General features: G+C 42.8%; 1 protein-coding gene across 10 annotated transcripts in view; it reads left to right on the plus strand.

Moving 5' to 3' along the window:
• Positions 1-14,268, plus strand: part of FAM178B (family with sequence similarity 178 member B) — a 114,346-nt gene that overhangs the window by 10,158 nt on the left and 89,920 nt on the right. For 5 of the 10 annotated variants that reach the window (XM_047745990.1, XM_047745989.1, XM_047745991.1 and 2 more), the window contains exons 2-3: positions 12,296-12,365; positions 12,566-12,999. In XM_047745990.1, the coding sequence (XP_047601946.1) occupies positions 12,296-12,365; positions 12,566-12,999 (504 nt within the window). Of the gene's footprint in view, positions 1-10,510; positions 10,674-12,295; positions 12,366-12,388; positions 12,528-12,565; positions 13,000-14,268 lie in introns of all 10 variants that reach the window. The other 5 variants (XM_047745987.1, XM_047745988.1, XM_047745996.1 and 2 more) reach the window with 5 other exon arrangements.

Here is a 14,268-nt window from a genome sequence, read left to right on the forward strand (position 1 = left end):
ACCCATTGGATTCACTTTAATGCAATAGTCACTGTATCGCAGTGGTCCAGAACAGAACCCACAATATCTCTGAGGACTGCCTGTTTCATTACGGCAGCCCAGGCGGACTGAAGCACAGATAAATGTCAAGTAGTGTCAACCACTGTTTTCTGAGAATCCGTTCTGTGCTGCCCCCTGGTCTGGGCGCTGGGATACAGAGACAAGGCTTCATCTGTGCACTTAAGTGACTCAAGAGGAACCAAGTCATCAGCGTGGTAAAAATACACGAAGTATTGTGCGGGTGAAGAGGAGGGGCTGAGAAATTGTACGTTTCCTCAGGCAGCAATGACACATTTACTCCTCTTTTGTAACTTTAAAGCGCTCCTCTGTCTTGTGCTCCATCTGGAGCGGTGACCTGCTGAACTTCCCGAAACCAGAGTGGGCTGCTTTTCATGATCTGGAGGACCAGCCAAAACTGGGATGGCAAAACCCGTCCGCTCCAGAGTGAAACAAAGACTGGGGTTGTGTTTCCACACTCAGCGGGTTCTGCTTCGTCAGGAGGACATAGAATGCACTTGTGCTCAGAAAAGAAACTGCTGGAAAAGGAGAAAATATCCTTCCCTCCCACCCTCCCCAGTTCTGCAGGGATTTGGTCTCAATGCCTCAGCGGTTTCTGAGTCTTTTTATATTTTACCGTCTCTGGGGATTTCTGAACACTGCAGCATTTGCTTGGGTTAGGGTGGTTTTCTTGTCTTTGGCAAATGTTCCAGACTCATCTTGGGACGCTTTAAGTTGCCCCCAAAGAAAAGGGTTTTTAAAGAGTAGACTTAACCGCCCCCCACCACCCTGTATTCTCAAAAGGCATTATCACGTCACGAGAGAATCACTGGGAGATTTTAGTGATACTTTTTATACTTTGTTTTTTCTTTTCCTTCTTGCTTCTTGGTTAGCATCAACAATGGGAGCAGCTTTTAGCAGGTTTTCCAGCTTCCTGATGCCGTAGTCCTTTGTCCTCTTGGAAGGTTGGCATCAGCATGGATCTTCAGTTTTTCTTCCCTTGTACTTTCTTTTCTTTTTTTTTTTTAAGATTTTATTTACTTATTTGACAGAGATCACAATAGGCAGAGAGGCAGGCTGAGAGAGAGGAAGGGAAGCAGGCTCCCTGCTGAGCAGAAAGCCCGATGTGGGGCTCTATCCGAGGACCCCTGGATTATGACCTGAGCCGAAGGCAGAGGCTTTAACCCACTGAGCCACCCAGGCGCCCCTTGTACTTTCTTTTTTAAGAAAACAGTTTTACCGAGATACAACTCACAGACCATACAATTCACCCACCTACCCATGTACAATTGATAGAGCTGTGCCACCATCCCCACAGTCAATTTTAGAACACTTTCATCACCCCAGAAATAAACCCTGCATCCCTTAGCTGTCACCCACCCACACACACACACACACACCAACTTTCCTCTTCTCTCCCAGCCCTAATCTGCTGGATTTGCTCGTTCTGGACATTTTCTGTAAATGGAACCACACAGGATATGGTTTTATGAATTGGGCTTCTTTCACTTAGTGTGATGTTTCCAAGATCCACCCATGTTGTGATGTGAGTTGGCACTGCATTCTTTTTTATAGCTGAGTAATACTCCATTATATGGATATGTCACATTTTGCTCATCTTCTGAACAACCGATAGACGTTTGGGTTGTTTTTCCTTTTGGGCTATTATGAATAATGCTGCTGGATTATTCATGGATAAAATTTTGTGTGGACATATATTTTCTTTTTTTTTTAAGATTTTATTTATTTAATTGACAGGCAGAGATCACAATCAGGCAGAGATGCAGGCAGAGAGTGTGTGGGGGTGGGGGAAGCAGGCTCCCTGCTGAGTAGAGAGCCCGATGTGGGGCTCAATGTGGGGCTCGATCCCAGGGCCCTGAGATCATGACCAGAGCCAAAGGCAGAGGCTTAACCCACTGAGACACCCAGGCGCCCCTGGACATATGTTTTCATTTCTTGTGTATACCTAGGAATGGAATTGATGGGTCATATGGTACCAGTATGTTTAACCATTGGAGGAACTGCCAGGCTGTTTCCCAAAACCCTCTTCCTCGTATGATCGATAAGCCAAGGAAATATCTTATTGCTCTTTAACATTCGTAGGATTTTGCCAACTTTGCTACTGACCATCTTAGCTGTGTGTCTGTTAAAATGCTTCCATAAGAAAGCTGAAGTTGGGATCACCATGCTAACACTCCTTCTCTCTACATGTTTCTCATCCTCCACAGGTCTGACGGAAATAAGCCTTAGTCTTCTAACAGCTTTAGGAACAGAGGCATGTCCCACCACAGTCATTATTTATGGATCAAACAGCTTTTCAGATACTTCGGGTTAAAAGGGCAATTTATTTTGCCAATATTTACCTGAAATCCCACTTACACGTTGAGAGTTTGGGTAGAATGTCACACACAAGCTTTGGTTGCTTGAGCTGATGACTCTGTGATCACGCTCATGTCATGACTGTGTTGGCCACAAATTGGCGTACAAATCAGAAACAAGGAAAAGCCCTTGGACTTCCAGCATCACCCTTTTTGATACACACAAAGGCTTTTTAATGTTTTCAGAGGCCCTCAACACCAGCCTCCACCTTCTATGGAGTGCAAGGCTGTTGCCAGCAAATAAACTATTATGGGATAAATTGACCCTCTAAAATTCATATGTTGAAGTCCTAACCACCTCAGAATGTGACTATATTTGGAAATAAGGCCTTTGTAGAGGTATTTAAGACTAAATGAGTTCATTGAGGGTGGGCCCTATTCCAATAAGACAAATGTATGTAGTTTGAGTAACGACTGTCATGACAATACGGAATATTTTCATCACCCTCTGAAGAACCCTGCTCCACCTTTGCCTGGCCATGGCTTCCGAGCAAAGGACGTTACACAGTTGAGTTGATATCCTAGATCTGGGAAGGTTGAATCAGGAAGGACTGGAAGGAAAAGAGGGTGTAGAAGGAAAAGAAACTGGTAATTTTTTAAGATTAAAAAAAAAAAACAGAAACATGGAGGGGCGCCTGGGTGGCTCAGTGGGTTAAGCTGCTGCCTTCGGCTCAGGTCATGATCTCAGAGTCCTGGGATCGAGCCCCGCATCGGGCTCTCTGCTCAGCAGGGAGCCTGCTTCCTCCTCTCTCTCTGCCTGCCTCTCTGCCTGCTTGTGATCTCTCTGTCAAATAAATAAATAAAATCTTTAAAAAAAAAACAAAAAAAAAAAACAGAAACAAATGCCACTGGTGAATTTGGAAAGATGGGCAGTCATGGGTAACACCTTCCTGAAGGCCCAAAGGAGGACAAGTTGTCAGAACCGGAACAGAGGATCATTTTTAGCAAATCCTTATCTCACTAGAAGCATCTGATGCTGCCCTTACTTAGATAAGTACAGAATTAGAATATTATTTTGGCCATGGTACAAAAATTACAAACCATAAATCCTTTACTTAATATGGTTATTTCATGTACCTCTAAGTCCTTTTCTCTTTCTAATCCATGATTTCTCCCAAGATGTGTTGTCCTCTGCTTACTTGACATTAGTGCACATGTACTTTTCCCTGCATGGATAATTTATATATCTATTTATCCTTTCTTGTGGTAAAATACACATAGCATAAAATTTGCCATCTAATCACTTTAAAATTGAGGGGCATTTAGTAAATTCAGTGTTGTGCAACCATCAGCACTGTCGAGTTCCAGAATGTCTTCATCATCCAAAAAGGAGACCTTGTACCCATCAAGCAGCTACTCCCCCATACTCCCCCCCCACTTCCCCTCATACCCCAGCACCCTGCTCCTGGCAACCACTAATCTACTTTCCCTATGGATTTGCCTATTCTGGGCATTTCATATACAGAGAATCATATGCAATATGAGACCTTTTGTGTTCGCCTTCTTTCACTAAGCACAATGATTTTAAGGTTTATACGTTATTACAGCATGTTATCAGTGTTTCATTCTTTTTTGTGATTTGATAATACTCCGTTTTATGGCTATGGTACATTTTATGTATCTGTTCGGTAGTTGATGGACACTTGCATGGTTTCCACCTTTGGCTGTGTGAGTAGTGCCTCTATGACCAGTCATGTGCAAGGATTTGTCTGAATACCTATTTTCATTTCTTTTGGGTATGAAAATACCTATTTTCATTTCTTTTGGGTATTCTAGGAGTGGAATTGCTGGTCATACGGTAACTCTGTGTTTAACTTACTGGGAAATTGCCAGACTTTTCTCTACAGTGGCTGTACCATTTTACATTCTGACCAGTTGTGGGTGAGGTCTCCACTTTCTCTAGTCCTCACCAACACTAGTTATTGATTGACTGATTGATTGACTGATTGCCATTCTAGTGGGTGTGAAGTGGCATCTCATTATAGTTTTGATTTGCACTTCCCTAGTAAAGTGCCCAATGACATTGAGCATCTTTCCATGTGCTTTTTGGCCATTTGTATAGATTTTTTTGAAAATGTCCATTTAGGGGCACCTGGGTGGCTCAGGGGGTTTAAAGCCTCTGCCTTCGGCTCGGGTCATGATCTCAGGGTTCTGGGATCGAGCCCCACATGGGGCTCTCTGCTCAGCAGGGAGCCTGCTTCCCTTCCTCTCTCTCTGCCTGCCTCTCTGCCTACTTGTGATCTCTATCTGTCAAATAAATAAATAAAATCTTTTAAAAAAAGAAAAGAAAAGAAAAGAAAATGTCCATTTAAATCTCTTGCTTATGTTTTAACCGGGCTTTGGGGGTGGGTTTTTTTTTGCCTTTTTGTTGTTGAGTTGTACGTTTTTCATGTATTCTGGATACTAGGCCCTTCTCAGATTTGTATAATTTGCAAATATTTTGTTACACCCTATAGATTGTCTTTTCATTTTCTTCACCTAGACTTTGAAGCACAAAAGTTTTAAATTCTGATGAAATCCAGAATATTTATTTTGTTGTTGTTGTTGCCTGTGCTCTTGATATCATATCTAGGAAACCATTGCCCAACCTGGAGTTGTGAAGATTTTCTCCTGTGTTTTCTTCTCAGAGTTGTATAGTTTTTTTTGTTTTTTTGGTTTTTTGTTTATTTATTTATTTGACAGACAGAGATCACAAGTAGGCAGAGAGGCAGGCAGAGAGAGAGGAGGAAGCAGGCTCCCTGCTGAGCAGAGAGCCAGATGCGGGGCTCAATCCCAGGACCCTGGGATCATGACCTGAGCCGAAGGCAGAGGCTCCAACCCACTGAGCCACCCAGGCGCCCCAGAGTTGTATAGTTTTAATGCTACATTTAGGTTTTTTACTTTAAAAAAAGAATTTATTTATTTATTTATTTATTTGAGAGAGAGTGGGGAGAGGAGTTATTTGAGTGAGTTATTTGAGTGGGGGGAGGAGTAGAGGGGAAGGGAGGGGAGAGGAAAGGTTCAGATTCCATGCTGAGCACAGAGCCCAACGTAGGGCTCGATCTCACAACCCTGAGATCATGACCTGAGCTGAAAACCAAGAGTTGGACACTCAACCAACTGAGCCACCCTGGTGCCCCTCAGTTATCCATTTATTTTGAGTTAATTATTGTGTGTGGTGTCAGGTGAGACAAGAATCTAGTGTCTTTCTTTTGCATGTGGATGTCCAGTTCTCCTAGTACCTTTTGTTGGACTCTTCTTTCTCCATCAAATGATCTTGTCATCTTTGTTGTAAATCAATTGACCATAGATGTATGTGTTTATTTCTGGAATCTCAGTTCTAGTTCACTGATATGAACTAGTTCTAGTTCATTGATATATGACCTAGATATGATATGTCTACCCTTATGCTAATACCACACTCTTTTGATTACTATGCGTTTGTAGTAGGTTTAGAAATCAGGAAGTTTGAGTCTCCCGACTTTATTTTTCCTTTTCAAAATTGTTTCAAGGTCGTTTGTGATTTTATATGCATTTTGGGATCGCTTTTTCCATTTCTTTCAAAAAAAGGCCTTTGGGATTTTGACAGGGATGCATTGATTTTGTGGACCACTTCAGGGAGTTTTACCATCTTAGTGATGTTGAGCTTTCTAATCCACAAATGCAAAATGTTTTCCATTAATTTGTGTCTTTAATTTCTTTCCACAATGTTGTCATTTTTAAAGTTTAAACTTCGCTAAATTTATTCCTCAGTATATTATTTGTCCATTTCATCTAGGGTGCCTAATTTGTGTAGAGCTATTCATCATATTCTCCCTTTTAATCATTTTTATTTCTAAGGTGGATAGTAACATCTGCACTTTCATCTCTGATTTTAGTAATATGAGTTCCTCTCTTTCTTGGTCAGTCCAGTTTGGTTTGTCAACTTTGTTGGTCTTTTCAAAGAACCAGTTTTGGCTTTGTTGACTATCTCTATTGTTTTTTCTATTCTCTACTTCTTTTGTTTTCCCTCTGATCTTTATTTATTTTTTTTTAAGATTTTATTTATTTACTTGACAGAGAGAGATTACAAGTAGACAGAGAAGCAGGCAGAGAGAGAGAGGGAAGCAGGTTCCCCGCCTAGCAGAGTGCCCGATGCGGGACTTGATCCCAGGACCCTGAGACCATGACCTGAGTCGAAGGCAGAGGCTTAACCCACTGAGCCACCCAGGAGCCCTTTATTTATTCTTTTTTAAGATTTTATTTATTTATTTGACACACAGAGAGAGATCACAAGTAGGCAGAGAGGCAGGCAGAGAGAAAGGGGGAAGCAGGCTCCTTGCTGAGCAGAGAGCCCAAAGCGGGGCTCCATCCTAGGACCCTGAGACCATGACCTGAGCCGAAGGCAGAGCCACCCAGGCGCTCCCACTGAGGGCCCACTGAGCCACCCAGGCGCCCCCCCCCATCTTTATTATTCCCTCTTTCTGCAGACCTTGAGTTTGCTTTGCTTTTTCTTTTCCTTGCAGTATAAAATTAGGTTACTGGTTTAATGTCTTTTTTAACATAGGCTCAGTAATACTCCATTTTATGGCTATTCCACATTTTTTAAAAGATTTTATTTATTTATTTGATGGAGAGAGACTCAGTGAGAGAGGGAACACAAGCAGGGGGAGTGGGAGCTATGCGGGGGTCGATCCCAGGACCCTGGGATCATGACCTGAGCTTAAGGCAGACACTTAATGACTGAGCCACCCAGGGGCATCAACCACATTTTATTTATCCACTCAGTGGTTGAGGGACATTTGGGAGCTATGAGTTTTCCTGGGAGAACTGCTTTCGTTGTATCCTTTACATTTTGATATGTTGTTTGTTTGCACTTACCTCTAAGTATTTTTTAATTTCTCTTATGATTTCTTCCTTGATCTATTGGTTAAGATTTTGTTGTCTTATTTCTACATATTTGTGAAATTCCCAGTTTTCCTTTTGTTTTTTTTTTAATGTCTAGTTTCTATTGTGACCAGGAAAGGTACCCTTAAAAAGGATTTCCATCTTCTCAAACTTATTGAGACTTGTTTTGCAGCCCAACATATGATCTATCCTGAAGAAAATTCCATGTTACTCGCAAAGAATGTATACGCTGCTGTTACAGAGTGAAGGGTTCTGTAGATGCCTGTTATGTCTAATTGGTTTATGGTGTTGTAGAAGTCCTCTGTTTTCTTTTGATCACCTGTCTTTTTACATTATTGAAAGTAGGATAATGAATTCTTCAACTATCAGTTTATAACTGTTTCACCCTTCAACCCTACCGAAGCTCTCTTTTTATGTGCGTTTATATTTATAATCATTATGTCTTCTTGGTGAATGAGTCTTACATCAATATATCATGGTTTTCTTTGTCCTATTGTAATTTCTTTTTTTTTAATATTTCATTTATTTATTTGACAGATCACAAGTAGGCAGAGAAGCAGGCAAAGGGGGAGGGGGAAGCAGGCCCCCTGCTGAGCAGAGAGCTGGATTTGGGGCTCAATCCCAGGACCGTGGGATCAGGACCCTAGCCAAAAGCAGAGGCTTAACCCACTGAGCCACCCAGGCACCCCTGTTTGTTTTTTTGGGCTACTGTACCATTTTGATTCCTTCTTCATTTCCTTTTCTGTATATTTGCCGGTTATTTTATTAGTGGTTATCCTGCAGATTATAATTTATAATTTTAAATTTAACAAACTAGTTTGAATTAGCTTCAATAGTATACAAAAAAATCTGCCTCTATACAATTCCATCCCCCCTTTATGTTTTTATTGTCACAAATCACATCTTTGAACATTAATTGTGTGTTCTCATTAACATAGATGTGTAATTTTCATTTTATACATTTGTCTTTTAAATCACATAGGGAAAAAAGAGTTAGAAACCAAAAATATGGTAGTGCTTGCCTGTTTTATTTACCTATAAATACTACATAGTTCACAGTCTAGTTCAGATTAATACCAATTTAATTTCAGTAAGATACAAAACTTTATACCTATATAGTTCTATTCCCACCCCGTCCTTTGTGCCGTTGTTGTCATATGAATTATATCTTTAGACGTTGTGCACCCATCAAGACAGACTTGTAATTATTGCTTTATCCAGTTGTCTTTTAAATCAGGAGAAAAAGAGTTATAAGTAAAAACAATATTTAGGGGCACCTGGGTGCCTCAGTGGGTTAAGCCTCTGCCTTCGGCTCAGGTCATGATCTCAGGGTCTGGAGATCAAGCCCCACATCGGGCTCTCAGCTCAGCAGGGAGCCTTCTACCCCTGCCCCGGCCTGCCTCTCTGCCTACTTGTGATCTCTCTCTGTCAAATAAATAAATAAAATATATTTTTTTAAAAATAGCTATCCTTAAAACACACACACACACACACACACACACACACACACACACATTTATACCATCTTTTATGTATACCCAGGTAGTTACCTTTATCACTGTTCTTTTTGCTTTGTATAGATTCAGGTTACTCTCTAATATCCTTTCACTTCAGCCTAAAGAATTTAGTTTAGTATTTCTGGCAGAACAGATTGGTTAGAAACAAATTTTCCCAGTCTTTGTTTATCTGGGAATACCTTATCTTCTCCTTTTTGGGAGGTTAGTTTTATTGGATACAGACTTCTTGGTCCATAGTCTGTGCATTTTCAATATTTCACCTCCCTGCCTGCTGATCTCCATGGTTGGTGAGAAATCACCTGTTGATCTTATTGAGAACTCCCTTGTAGGTGATGGATCACTTCCCTCTCCCTACTTTTAAGATTCTCTCATTGGTTTTTAACAGTTGGATTGTGATGTATTTAGGTGTGGATCCCTTTCAGTTTAACCTACTTGGAGTTTTCTGAGCTTCTTGGAAGTGCAGTGTTCTTTCTGTCCCCCTCCACCCCACCATCTCTATCTCCATCTCTCAACTCCTGGAACTCCTACTATGCATATGTTGATGTGCTTAATGGTGTCCCACTGGTTTCTGAGGCTCTGTTCATCTTATTCTTTTTTCATTCTGTGCCTCAGAATTGACCTCTCAGTTAACCTCTGTAAAAGTTCACTGATTCTTCTGCTAACCTGCATCTCGTGTTGAAGACTTCTACTTAGTTTTTCATTTCAGTTTTTGTACTTTTCAAGTCCAGAAGTTATGTCTGGCTCCTTTTTATAACTTTTTTTTTTTTTAATTTTTTTTTTTAAAGATTTTATTTATTTATTTGACAGAGAGAGATCACAAGCAGGCAGAGAGGCAGGCAGAGAGAGAGGAGGAAGCAGGCTCCCTGCGGGGCTCGATCCCAGGACCCTGAGATCATGACCTGAGCCGAAGGCAGCGGCTTAATCCACTGAGCCACCCAGGCGCCCCTCCTTTTTATAACTTTTTAAATCTTCATTGATAGTCTCTGTTTGGTGAGACTTCATTCTCTTCTGGTTTTTTTCAGTTCTTTGTTCATCATTTGCTTTGGTTCTTAGGCATATCTGAGACAGTTGATTTAAAGTTTTTGTCTAGTTTTTGTCTAGTATAATAAGTCCAATGCCTGGGCTTCCTCAGGAACAGTTTCTTTCATTCTTTTTTTGTCTATGAATGGACTTTGTTGTTTCTTTGCATGCCTTGTAATTTTTGTTGAAAATTGTTCATTTTGGATATTATAATGCAGTAGCTCTGGAAATAGGATTACCCCCCCCCATTGACTTTGCTGTTGCTGGTTGTCATCAACTACACAACAACTACAGTTGATTGTTTAATGACATTTCTAAACTATTTTTATGAAGACATTATCATTTTGTTGTATGACATCACTGAAATCACTGTTCCTTTAGCTTAGTGGTTAACTGGTAAGTTGTTAGAAAATTCCTTAAATGTCACTACCATCAGCACAATAAAACTCTTCTGACCTTTGCAGATTGGTTCTGTGGTGTACTCTATCAAAGATTAGACAGACCTTAATGCAACTCAGCCTTGGCCATCCTTCACTTCTGGTATATGTGGAGTCTAATGATCAGCCAGAGCTTAAAACTTACTGTCTTCTCAGGTCTTTTCCTAAGCATGCCTTAGCCCTGGGTGTACATGGGGACCTTCTGGACTCTAGTTTATGTGGGAGCTTTTTAAAATCTGTGTATCTCCTTCCTCAGCCTCTTCCTTTACAGGCCCTTCAGACTCCCTGCGGCTTGCCTCACCCGTTATCCCTTGCCCCAGGTGGTTGTGGCTGGTAGACTTGCCTTTCAGTGCTTTCAACAAAGGCTGCCCAGGAGGCCACTTCAGCCCTGGGAAAGTTCCAAGTGAGAGAAAACAGAGGTAAGATCCTGAGTTGACCCCTCAGGGAGCCAGGATACAGGTCAAAACATACAACCACAGTTCTCTGAGAACAAAGTTTGTGTTGCCCCCTCTGGCCCCAGGAAGCCAAACCAGGAACACAGCCTCCACAGCTGCCTCTTAACTGGGGGGGTGGGGGACCTACACCGTCTAAGTTCAAAATCCAGAATACCGTTTTCCTGAAATTTAGTAACTTCTTTCTTCATTAAGCCTTTCCCTGCTTGTTGTTACTTTCTTGCTAAATTCCAGAATTCTCGAAGTGTTAGTTCTGACAGGTTTTGTCAGCTTAATTACTGCTTTTGTGGAGGGACAGGTTTCTGGGATTCCCTACGCCCAGGTATGAACATTTTTGCAGTTATTTTTATACTGATGGAGTGCTCTCTAAAAAGAATAAGACCATTTTAGAGTACCAGCAGCAATGTATTTCCTCACAGCCTTGTCAGCATTTATTATAAATTTTTAAATTTTGAATGATTTCATTGTGATCAAAGAACATTTCATAGGCATATTGATTTGAATGTCTTCCACTTTTGTTGGGTCCAAACCCTTGTTGGGTTAGTGTTTGTTTTTTGGTAATTGGTTGTTTCCTAATATCATTCAGATATTAGCCTTTCGTGTACATTTCAGTTCATCTAATCCTGAGCCTGAAATGATGAGCGATGTCTGTGTATGTCTGTGTTCCTTAGCTGTAGATGGACAGTTCCTAAGGAGAAAGCTTGTTGGGCCAGCCCTGGGTATCTTTAAATCATTCACTCATTCAACAGAAATGCACCAAGTCCTACTGTGTGCCGTGTCTGTGCTGATTCTGGGAAAACGACAAGGACTAGAGAGCCCTGCCCTACCCCTCGTGAGCAAACATTCTTTCTTGGGGTGACACTGAGTAAGCAAGACATGCAGAATGTCATCTCAACACAACTTTTCTGTTGAGCTGTGCTACTTTGCTTTTCTAAAAGTTTTTTTTTTTTTTTTTTTCCCCGAAGATTTTATTTATTTATTTGACAGAGAGCGATCACAAGTAGGCAGAGAGAGGAGGGAAGCAGGCTCCCCGCTGAGCAGAGAGCCCGACGCAGGGCTCAGTCCCAGGACCCTGAGATCATGACCTGAGCCGAAGGCAGAGGCTTAACCCACTGAGCCACCCAGGCACCCCTCTAAAAGTTTTTTTTTTTAAGTTGATGTCCAGGGCGCCTGGGTGGCTCAGTGGGTTAGGCCACTGCCTTCAGCTCAGGTCATGATCTCAGGGTCCTGGGATCGAGTCCCGCATCGAGCTCTCTGCTTGGCAGGGAGCCTGCTTCCCCTTCTCTCTCTCTGCCTGCTTGTGATCTCTCTCTCTGTCAAATAAATAAAATCTTAAAAAAAAAAAAAAAAAAGTTGATGTCCATACACTTGCCTATCACATCCTTGAAATGAAAGGTCACTTGGAGCCCCTTTCACCCCAGCAACTTGATCTTCATGATGCATGTGCTTGGTCCTTAGGGTAGAGTTGGAGGGGGATTTCCATCCTGGGCACCAGTGGGCACAGGCCCTCTTCTGTAGGGAACCTAGAGCTTCCGAGCCTTTAGCTTCCTTCTGGAAGCTCACCTCACCTGACAGACAGTTCCTTCTAGGACAGGAAGTCCAGTGGTTTGCAGATGGCCGGGCCTGAGGAGACTCCGCCAGCCCTTCCTCAGGACGAAGGTAGGTGTCTCTCACATGTACAGGTAGAGCCGTTCTGAAGCTTGTGGCCATGAGGGAGTGGACAACTCATGGTTGAGGGATTCTGCTCACATTCTGCCCACATCAATCCTGAGTTGCCTCCTCTCCTCATCCAGCATGGCACAGTGGCCAGGATGGTGGTGGGTAAGTGGGGATACCACAGTACTCCATCTTATTCATAGGGGGCCAGGAAGCTGAAGCGACGCCCATCCTGTTGCCCAGCCTGAAGGGCAGCTGCTTCGACCATCCCCTGCACCAGAGGCTCCTCCATGCCACCCGGCGCTGCAGCAGTCCTACCTCAGCTCTAACGCCTAAGGTGTCAAAGAAGCCCAAGGTGCATGCGGCCAGGGACATGTTCCCCATTGACTGGAGCCCGCCACCTGTAGAGTTCCTGAACCTGAGGGTACCGCCAGCAGGCAGGGGAACCCCAGGCCCGAGGAGGGTTGATGCAGTGGGGCCTCACGGCCTGAGGACATGGGCCCACCAGCTGCCTGACAAGTTAGAGCAGGAGCCCCAGGACTCGGACCCTCAGGGGAATCTGGCCTCACTGGAGGAGCCGTTCTGGAACATGGCAGGCCCGAGCCAAAAGGCTGAAGTGATGGACACCCACACCTTGGTAAGCTGGTGGACTCCCCTTGGTCTCCTCTCCTTGCCACTCCTCCTCAGTCACCCCCACCACTCCCTTTTTGGTCATTCTTCCTTGGCCATACCCCAGCTGCCTTTCATTGGCCAGCTCCCTCTAACTATCCCTCATCAACTGCATACCCTCTCAACCTCTCCCCAGCCCTTGGACCCTTGTGGCTGGGGTGCATCTCTCCCCATATTTCTGCTGCTAACCTCTGTTAACAGTTGGCTTGGGGTGGTGCCAAATTTGATGCCACTTTTGTATGGCATCAAGGCTTTTGTGCCTAAGGTTGAGGATATCCCCCTGGGGAAAGGGGGACCTTGGTGCCCCGGTCTAAGCTAGACCAGGCACAAAGACTCAGGCTGACTCGGGTACAGTGGATTGGAATGTCTAAATGGAAACTTTAATGATGAACTTTAACTTGGGTGGGAATAAACAGCTCTTGCTAGGTAGACTGGGAACAATTAGGGGCCCACGGATCCAGGAAATTTATTTTAAGAATAGGACTTAATTATTTGTTTTGCTTATTTTTTTTCTTTTTAAATAGAGGTTATTCCTCCTTTTTTTTTAAGACCTTATTTATTTGTCAGAGAGAGAGAGAGAGCACAAGCAGGGGGTGCCGCAGGTGGAGGGAGAAGCCAGCTCCCCACTGAGCAAGGAGCTCAACTGAATCCCAGGACCCTGGGATCATGACCTGAGCCAAAGGCAGACATTTAACCGACTGAGCCACCCAGGTGTCCCTGGTCTTAAATATTTCAAATAGCCCAAGATTGGCAATAATCCAAATGCCCACCACTAGGGAATTAATACATTATGTCCTAGTCCTACATTAGAGTACCCCGAAAGTTTATTTTTTTTAACTTACTTCTTTAGTATTGATATGGAATGACCCTGAAGACATTCTATTAATGAGCAGAGCAAAGGGTAGAATAGGGTTCATAGTTTGCTACCATATGCTTTATGGGTAAGGGGAAATCTGTGTTGTATTACTGTTTGTTTGTCTGTGGATAAAATGTCTCCAAAAGCACAAAGAGAAGTGAACACCTGTGGTCACCTGTGAGAAGGGACCTGGGTGGCTGGGGATGCTGGTGACGGGAGACATCTTACTGCATGCCTTTATGCTTCTTGAATTTTTAATCATGTAAAGGTATTGCTTATTCAGACACATAAACAAGATAAATAAAGGGCTTAATTGAGATTAATTTTATTCTTCTCCCCCCTTGTCTGTCTTTCTGTCCACTATTCTCATGTTCCACTTCT

This window comes from Lutra lutra, chromosome 9, assembly GCF_902655055.1.
Source record: "Lutra lutra chromosome 9, mLutLut1.2, whole genome shotgun sequence".
In the NCBI taxonomy this organism is placed as follows: domain Eukaryota; kingdom Metazoa; phylum Chordata; class Mammalia; order Carnivora; family Mustelidae; genus Lutra; species Lutra lutra.